Source organism: Orycteropus afer, unplaced genomic scaffold (genome assembly GCF_000298275.1).
Source record: "Orycteropus afer afer isolate SDZICR_OR568_19922 unplaced genomic scaffold, OryAfe1.0 scaffold00231, whole genome shotgun sequence".
In the NCBI taxonomy this organism is placed as follows: domain Eukaryota; kingdom Metazoa; phylum Chordata; class Mammalia; order Tubulidentata; family Orycteropodidae; genus Orycteropus; species Orycteropus afer.
This window is the reverse complement of record NW_006921818.1, coordinates 2,982,903-2,992,667: the sequence shown is the minus strand read 5'-3', so window position 1 is coordinate 2,992,667 and position 9,765 is coordinate 2,982,903. Positions and strand designations below refer to the sequence as shown.

The following is a 9,765-nucleotide window of genomic DNA, read 5'->3' as shown; positions in this document are numbered from 1 at the left end:
GTTCGTAGTCGAGCACCATCTAGTTCTTCTGGTCTCATGGTCATGTAGGCTGAGGATCGCATGGTCTACTAGTCCCTTGGACTAATTGTTTCCATGCATCTTTGTTTTTCTTTATTTGTCTTTGCTCTGGATGAGGAGAAACCCATTGTTGCATCTAGATTGCTGCCCACAAGCTTTTAAGACCCCAGTCGCTACTCACTAAACTAGGATATAGAACAGTGTTTTTGTGTAGTATGTTATGCTAGTTGAGCTTGATGTCTCCTGCTGCCATGGTCCCAAGCCCACAGGTCCAACAACTTGCTCCCTCAGGGTGTTTGACTGTGACCAAGAAATTATCATAACTGTGCCGTTTTTTTAGGGTTTTAAAAAATTCTCTGACTGGCTAGTGTGCAGTTAAATTCGTCTCTATATTTGCATGTTTCAATGGTGGTGTTAGGTGCCATCAAGACAGTTCTGACTCATAGCAACCCTGTGTACGTCAGAACGAAACACTGCCCAGTCCTGCGCCATTCTCATAGTTGCCACTATGCTTGAGCTTATTTAATTATTGCAGCCACTGTGTCAGTCCATCTCCTTTAGTGTCTTCCTCTTTTTTGCTGATCCACTGCTTTACCAAGCATGACGTCCTTCTCTAGGGACTGGTCCCTCCTGATAATTTGACTAAAGTATGACAGACAGAATCTTGCTATCTTGTTACCAGGAACATTCTGGCTGCACTTCCTCCAAGACAGGTTGGTTTGTTCTTTTGTCAGTCTGTGGTATATTCCATATTCTTTGCCAACACCACAATTCAAATGCTTCAGTTCTTCTTTGGTCTTCTTTATTCATTGTCCAGCTTTCACACGCATAGTGACAGCGGCTTGAGTCAAGTGCACCTTAGTCTTCAAAGTGACATCTTTAATATTTTAAGGAAGTCTTTTGCAGCAGATTTGCCAAATGCAGTATGTCATTTGATTTCTTGAGTGCTGCTTCCATGGGTGTTGATTGTGTATCTAAGTAAAATGAAATCCTTGACAATTTCAGTCGTTTCTCCATTTTTTCTGATGTTGTTTATTGGTCCAGTTGTGAGGATTTTTGTTTTCTTTATGTTGAGGTGTAATCCATATTGAAGAAAGTAGTCTCTGATCTTCATCAGTAAGTGCTTCAAGTCTTCTTTACTTTAAGCAAGCAAGGTTGTATCGTCTACATATCACAGGTTGTTAATGAGTCTTTCTCCAATCCTGATGCTGCATTCTCCTTCATGTAGTCCTGCTTCTCGTGGGTCTTCTTCTCAGATTATTTGCTCAATGTACACATTGAATAAATATGGTGAAAGGATACAGCTCTGATTTTTCCTGATTTGAAACCACTTAGAATCCTCTTGTTTTGTTCAAATGACTCCTTTTGGTCTATGTACAGGTTCCACATGAGCACAACTAACTGTTGTGGAATTCCCATTTTTTTTAGTGTTATCCATGATTTGTTATGAACCACACAGCGAATGCCTCTGCATATTCAATAAAACAGACAAATATCTTCTTGGTATTCTGTGCTTTTGGTCAAGATCCACCTGATATTAGCAGTAATATCCCTTGTTTCATGTCCTCTTCTGAATCAGGTTTGAATTCTGGCAGCTCTCTGTCTGTGTACAGTTGCAATTGTTTTTGAATTAATTTTCAGCAAATTTTACTTGCATGTGATATTAATGATACTTTTTGATAATTACCAAATTCTGTTGGAACATCTTTCTTTGGGATGGGAACAAATATGGATCTCATCCAGTCAGTTGGCCAGGTTGCTATCTTTCAAATATTTTGTCATAAATGAGTGAGTACCTCCAGGACTGCATCTGTCTGTTGAAACCTCTCAGTAGATATGCTGTCATTTTCTGGAGGCTTGTTTTTGGCCAATTCCTTCAGTGCAGCTTGTACATCTTCCTTCAATACCATTGCTCCTTGATCATATACTACCCCCTGAAATGGTTGAATATCAACCAATTCATTTTGGTAGTTGTTTTATCTTCTTTTCATGCTTCTTACATTGTTCATTATTTTGCCCATAGAACCCTTCATTGTTGCAATTTAAGGCTTGAATGTTTTCTTCAGTTTGTCCAGCTTGGAGAATGTTAATTTTGTTTACTTTGTTTTCTCGAGCTGCCCTTTGAAATATTATGTTGAGCTCTTTTCTGTTTCATGAATTCCATTTTATTGCTGAATAGGATTCTTTTAGAAGCCCTGGTGGCGCAGTGGTTAAGTGCTTGGCTGCTAACCAAAATGTTGACACTTTGAACCCACCAGTAGCTCCATGGGAGAAAGATGTGGCAGTCTGCTTCTGTAAAGAGTAGAGCCTTAAAAACCTGTCAGGCTCTAGGGGCTGAGTGCAAGCCTCTGAAGCTGGAGGCTTTTGTTCACTCAGCTGCTGGCTGCTGAGGCTGACAAACCCACGGTTGACAAGTAACAAGGCACAGTCCTGATACTACCAAATCACATGGCAGGCCATTAATTCAAGTCCATTGAAAGTCCCAAGACTGGCAGAACATGGCAGGCTGCTGAATAGCAACTCAGCTACTTGTAAGGTGCAAGCGTGCCATAAGCTGGAGGCCATTCCCAAAGCTGCTTCTTATATATGGGAAGCAGACCACATCCCTAAAGCACCTACTCAGCTGCTTGTGGCAGATCCCACCATGGAGTTGATTGCCAGTCTTGTTACGGGGAATAACTACTACCAGCTGTCCAGCTACTCAACTAGGCCTGGCCAAGTTGACACACAACCTTAACTATCACACTATTCCTAGAGGTACCACCTTGGGAACCCAAGAAAGGGTCACTATGAGTCGAATCGACTCGATAGCAGTGAGTTTGGTTTTTGGTTTGGATTTTGATACCATTGTTAATATTCTTAGATATTTAAGTTAGAGTTAGGGAAAGGGAGAATTTTAGTTCTGTGGTTATTTCTGAAAGGGACATAATGTTAACATGATGGCTGTATAATAGTATTTCCAGTTTTTAGCTTACATACAATTTTATTAGTTGCTAATAACAACTAATAAAATTGTACATAAGCTAATTGAATGTATTGAAAGAAGTGACTCGATTCCAAATTGATGATATTTAACTTTACCATGTTTTTGTAAGGTGCTCTGGTAGCATACTGCCTAAGGCATTTGACTGCTAACCAGAAGGCTGGCAGTTCAATTCCATCAGCCACTCCTCGGAAGGAAAGTTGGACAATCTACTTCTGTAGTGATACTACCTCAGAAACCCAAGGAGGGGTTGCTATGAGTTGGGTCTGACTCGACAGCACATAACAACAACAAAAACATTGTGATTTGGGTTAGAGACAGAGCAAATTGGTTTTCCATTCAACAATCCATACACATTCTCTTTTGTAATGTTTACTGTAATCCCCTCACTGTAGCAGCTTTCTTCCCACTTCCTTCCTGCACGCACCCCTTCCTTTCATCCTTCCTTACTTTCCGCTCCTGACTTCCTAGCTGTATCCCTGAGCAAATGCTGTCCTCTTGATCTCATATGCTTGGTTGGTCTAATGAGTGCATACCCTCCTGGTATTACTGTTCACCTTATAGGCTTGTCTGTTGTTTGGCTGACAGTTGAGTCATGATGGTTAGGTTCAGTTCCTAGACTGAAGATAGTCTCAGTTCCATCCATCTTCAGCAGACCAGTAAACCTAGTCTTTTTTATGGTTTGGAGTTCCACATTTTTCTTCCACCCTATCTGGGACCTCCTATTGTGATCCCTTTCAGAACAGTCAGCAGTGATAGCTAGGCATGATCTAGTTCTTCTGGTTTGAGGGTTGTGGAGGCTGGAGTTCATGCACTAATTGTTTACTTGTGTTTTTGATTTTCTTCATTCTTCTTTTCTGCTGACAGGGAGAGACCAATAGTTGTTCCTTAGATGGCTGCTTGCAAGCTTTTAAAATCCAGTTGTTTCTCACCAAGTAGGATGTAGAACATTGTCTTGTGGACTATGTTATGCCATTGACCTTAGTGCTCCCTAAGTCTGTGGACCTGAGTCTCAATGCCAGTGACTCATTTTTTTGAGGTGTTTGGTTATGACTAGGAAGTTTTCATAACTTTGTCTCCTGTGTGCTGTATTATATTCATGGATATATCTGCCACTCGTATAATTAGATAGGTAGAGATAGCCTCTGTCAAATATATATATTCATTAAGTATTTTATTGAAATTATTGTAGATTCACATGTAATTGTAAGAAATGATACAGACAAATCTTTTGTACCCTTTCCAGTTTTTCCCAATGGTAACATCTTTTTTTTTTTTTTTTTTAAATTGTGATCTGAGTGAGAGTTTACAGAGCAAATTGGTTATTGGTTTTTTATTTAATAGTTGATACTCATTTTGTCTTGTGACGTTCATTGCAATCCCTACAATGTAACAACATTCTTCCCACTTCCTCCCTGTGTTTACCATTTCCATTTATCCTTCTTTCTTATCCTTTCCTGCTTTATTCCTGGGCAAATGCTGCCCTTTTGATCTTGTTTGGTTGATTGTTCTAAAGAGTGCATACCTTCCTGATATTGTTGTTACCTTATGTTTGTTTGTCATTTGGCTGAAAGTTGAGCATGGGTATGTTCAGTTCCCAGCTTGAAGGCTATCTAAGGGCTGTAGTCTCAGGGGTTCTACCAGTCTCTGTCAGGCCATCAAACCTGTCTTTTTTTATGATTTTGAGTTTTGTTCCTCATTTTTCTCCCACTCTGTCTGGGACCTCTTATTGTGATCCCTTTCAGAGTAGTCAGCATTGGTAGCTACCTACCAATTCTTCTGGTTTCAGGGTCATGCAGACTGGGGTTCATGTGGCCCATTAGTCCTTTGGACTGATTTTTTCCTTGGATCTTTGATTTTCTTGACTCTTTTTTGGTCTGGACAGGGAGAGACCAATAGTTGCACTTTAGATGTCCTCTGACACAATGGTAACATCTTGCAAAACTACGGTACTGTGTCACAATCAGGATGTTGACATTGATACACTCAAGATATAGAACATTTCCATAATGCCTAAGGCACTTGACTGCTAACCAGAAGGCTGGCGGTTCAAATCCACCAGCCTCTCCTCGGAAGGAAGGTTGGGCAATCCTACTTCGGTAGTGATACTGCCTTGGAAACCCAAGGAGGGGCCGAATAATGACGGCAAATAAGAACAACGAGGATTATTGATGTTGCTCTTTTATAGTCACACCCAATTCCCTCCTGCTTGCACTGAGCCTGAAATCTGATTACCTAGTTGTATCCTGATCACACTGTTTGTCTACCATCTGGGTTAGTAAGAGATACCACTGGTGTTCTAGGCTGTGGTGACTATCTTGCTTGCTAGATGTGAACTTCAGACCAATAAAGAAGACTGATTTCCTCACCCCTGTGTTCTCAGTATTGAGCATAGTTGCTGACACAGAAAGTGCTCAATAAATATTTACTGAATAGATCAAAACTGGAAACCCTTCAGTGGAGCACTGTCACCTTCTTCAGCAAAATCTACTTCCAATAGTTCTAAGACTTTTCACTGACTAGACTGTAATTCATAACAACCCCACCTCCCCAAACATTTATCAGTTTTCCTCTGGTCTTAGAGTCGTTGTCCATCTCTATCTTCTCTCCTTAGCACAGTCCCTCCTTTGTGGACCTTTCATAACTGAGAAGGTTTGAGAAAGGAAAGCTAATGTCTCACATCTGTTTGAAAGTGAGATCAGGAAAGACCTTAAAGGGAAAGTCACATTTAAGCTTTTCGTATGGACCGTGAAAGGATGGTTAGAATTTTTGTCAGATGGTGAAGGTGAGGGGTTTTGTGTTAAGCAGAACAAATTGAGAAGGTTGGAAAGCATGAATTGTAATTGAAGGATAAAACAGGTTCACTAGTAGGGAAACAACAGCAGCAAATCTAGAGAGGTAGGTTGGGACAGTACTAGGCTGGTGAGCTGATGCAGAGTTCCATGTGAAGGAAGCCGTCTTAGGGGAAGTGGCATGCTTATAGCTGTCACTGTCTGGTGAAATCAATGTGAAAGAGTATTCTGACAGTGCTGTGTAGGGTACTTTCTGGCAGTGACCAAGATACACATGCCTTTCTTTCACGTTGATTGATTTACACAAAGCATCTGAGCTTAGGTTTACCCAAGTTCATAGCTAGAAGATGTGTGTTACTGCATAGTAACACTTATGGTTGTAGTTTTTGTCTCAGTCTGACAGGAATTCTAATTACCTTAATAGGGGGATCACATTGTTAGAAAATAATCTTCTGTGTCTTTAAGAATGTTCTCAGGCAGCAATTTAAGGAAAGCAAACCATGGACACCCTGGGTTATTCACTACTCCAGAGTTGATGCTCTGTGTTTAGTCTGTAACATAGTCTTTAACCCAGAAACATAGTCTTTAACCCAGAAACATAGTCTTATGTTTTAAGTGTTTAAATATTTTATATTTAACAACTGAAGTTACTCATTTATACTTGTCAACCTGTTAAAATTAGGGATTCACTTATTATGTAATTCCTGTTCTAAAGTATTACATAGAGTATGACTTGGAATAATTAACTCAGCCAAGCACAGTGAACTACAAGAGAAGATGTCTGTGATGGACCAAAGAGAAGACATCTAGCTGCCATCACACCCCTTTCTACTCCCATTTACACACACCTTATCCAGGTGTGAAATTAGATGCTTTCACACAGGCCCATTTTATAAAGGAAAATAGATGGTAAACTTGAATCCAGAGGGATCTTGATCATTTTCCCCAGTTTATTTTAGTTTTAAAGCCTATATATTGTTTGAAAATAATTGGGAGAATAATTTTGAGGGGGAAGGTAGTAGCATGTGACTAATGCTGGTTTTGCAGTCTTACAGTTTTGGTTGTTTAATAGTCTGAGTATCTGTAAGGCTCCTCCATTATGTTCTGCCAGTCTTAAGCAAGCTATACCTACCGAGTTCCTCCTGATACTATCCCCTTCATAAAAATTCTCAAAGAGGTAATGCAAGTCTTTCCTGAATTGGTTTTGTAGTCATAAAATGGTAATAATTAATAACTTTTAAAATCTCCTTTCTTTAATTGTTAATATTTTATCATTTGAAGATGTTGGAATGTATTTTATATATAGCCATGTTGGTTACTCCCAGTATTTGTAATGTAGTTGACTGTGTAATAGTCTATCAGATGAACATAATCTAATATGTTTGAATTTTCTTTCTTTCAGGTATTGTATCCAGATCTGGCACCCTGACTTATGAAGCTGTTCACCAAACAACACAAGTTGGATTAGGGCAGTCTTTGTGTATTGGTGAGGGATTTTTGCTAAAATCATTTTATTGAAGTATAGTATTTTCATTGAATGTCTATAATAATAATTACTGATTTGATTATTTGCAAGAGAATTTGCTATTATTTTATTAAAAGGATTTTGTGATCTTTAATTTGCCTAAGTGTGAAGCTCTTAGGTAATTTTTTTCAAAATTTGTTATCTAAGATTTGATTGCCATGTTGAGGAATAAACATCTTGTGTCTTGTGGTTCTGGAGAGCGTTGGTGCCTAGGCACATCACTTACTTGGCTTGCTGGGAAAAAAAATGTTTCTTCATCCTAGGACTTTTGTTACTTAATTATAGTAATTCCAACAAATTTTTACATTTTAAAATCATATCAGTGTTTAGGACCAAAAACCAGGCAAATTTCTCATTTTTATAAATATTCCTTCAAATCCTTAGGCTACCTTTTAAATGCCTTTCAAAAATAGTTTCTTTTTAAAAAAAATTTTAAAAAATGACAGGAAGGAAGGAAGGTTGTGGGCAGTGTATTTCCATAGCGATACCACTATGGAAACCCATGGAGGGGTCGCTGTGAGTTGGATCCACTCAGCGGCAGTGCATTTTGTTTGTTTGCAGTGTTACTGAGTTACATAGTTGACACTTAATAAATAAATAGTTCCCTTCCTCAACTTTATTCTTCAGAGATGTATTGAAAAGTCCTGCACATATTAAGTTTATAATTTAAAAATTAAAAAGTGACAGCCCAGGAAAATTTAATTTTATGCACAGATGCATTTGTAGTTGTCATGTGCTTATAGCTGCTATCTGCAGGCTCGGCCTTCACCCTCTCTGGATCTGAGGGGCTCTGGGCACCTTTCTTCTCACTGAGACTTGTTTCTTACAACTTGTAACTGGTTCCTCTGCAGAATGCCTTATCAGATAGTTCCACTGTGCAAATAAACTTATTATATGTTTAATCAGAGAAGACATTTTCGCTTTCCTCTGGTGTAACATCAGCTTGCAGCACAAACACGTGTTTTATTAAAATGGTTAGTTTAAAAAGTTTTCTGGGAATGATTTTCTGGGAGGAAAGAGACTTGATCAAAGAGCTAAAACTGAAAGAGGGTTGTCTTGTGTGAATCTCAGGAACCAAGCACCACTTAGCACTCTTGTCATCTTACAAAGTGAAATAAATGTAGCATTTGTTTTACTTTTAAATGTAAGAATGAAGATACCTTTCTTAAAATTGGGGAGAGGGGCAGGCAAAATAAGAAAATCTTACGTTTTCAATTGGTGTTGATGTTCTTTGCTTTTTCAGGCATTGGAGGTGATCCTTTTAATGGAACTAATTTTATTGACTGCCTGGAAGTATTTCTGGGTGATCCAACCACAGAAGGCATCATTTTGATTGGTGAAATTGGTGGTAATGCGGAAGAAGATGCTGCAGAATATTTGAAGCAACATAACTCAGTAAGTTTGTGTTGGGAAAAATTTAGCTCTTTGCTTTTTATCTTCTTTTGGGTTCTCTAGAGGAGCAAAACCAGTGAGACATATATGTATATACATGCACACACATACATATACACATACACATATATACACCCATATACACATATATATATGTAGAGAGATTTACTTCAAGGGATGCAGTCGTGGGACAAGAGGCCAGAGACTTGTGCAGGCTTATATCTCAAGATCCATAGGTCAGGTGATGGGAAGAATGCAGGGTCCAAAGAGAACGAACTCTGCTAGAATGTCTATTTATATTCTGCTGTAGACCACAACCCCAAGGAAATTTCCTTTTCAACTCATTGGTTGAACACATCAGATTACATCATGGAAGGTGATTACATTATGTTACATTACATTTTGGGACAGCAACCAATTGAGTGTCTAGCCAAACCACTGAGAATCATAGCCTAGCCAAGTTTACACATAAAACTAACCGCCTTTCTCTTGAATGATTTATAGGCTTATTTTAGAAGTTATTTTTGTTTTTTTCAAAGATTAAGTTTTCATGAAAACATAAATGGTAAAATTAGACCTTTCTCTGCTAGGCCTTTCATACTGGCCCCTCAAAAAATTTGGCCTCTTTCTGGGTTGAGTCTCTATCCCCTTCCCCACAATACGTGTTCTCTGCTTTTCTCCTATGAGCCCTCCTCTGCAGATTCTACCCCACACTTGTGAAGTTAAATAACTTAATACATGGATAGCAAGGTAGCACCTGCTACGTAGTAAGCACCCTTACTGAGCTGTAGTTATTGTTGAGTCTTCTTACTCTCCTAACATTGCTTTTGTAGAGGTCACTAGTGGCCTTTATTTATTCTTTATCTTTACATACCCTTCTTGGTTATTCTCCTGGGTCTTCTCCTCTTTATCCTTTTCTGCATCTGTTTTCTGTGTCAGTCCTTAAGTGTAGCTGATCATGCAGTTTCCAAGGTAGAAGCCTCAGAACTGTCTCTTACTTCTTTCTCATCCCCATTTTCATGTCATTACCAAGATTTGTCACTGAGACTTCTGCA

General features: G+C 38.9%; 1 protein-coding gene across 1 annotated transcript in view; it reads left to right on the top strand.

Annotated features, from left to right (window-relative positions):
* Positions 1-9,765, top strand: part of SUCLG1 (succinate-CoA ligase GDP/ADP-forming subunit alpha) — a 40,094-nt gene that overhangs the window by 20,253 nt on the left and 10,076 nt on the right. The window contains exons 6-7 of the mRNA XM_007948882.2: positions 7,196-7,279; positions 8,562-8,713. Coding sequence (XP_007947073.1) covers positions 7,196-7,279; positions 8,562-8,713 — 236 coding nt within the window. The remainder of the gene's footprint in view (positions 1-7,195; positions 7,280-8,561; positions 8,714-9,765) is intronic.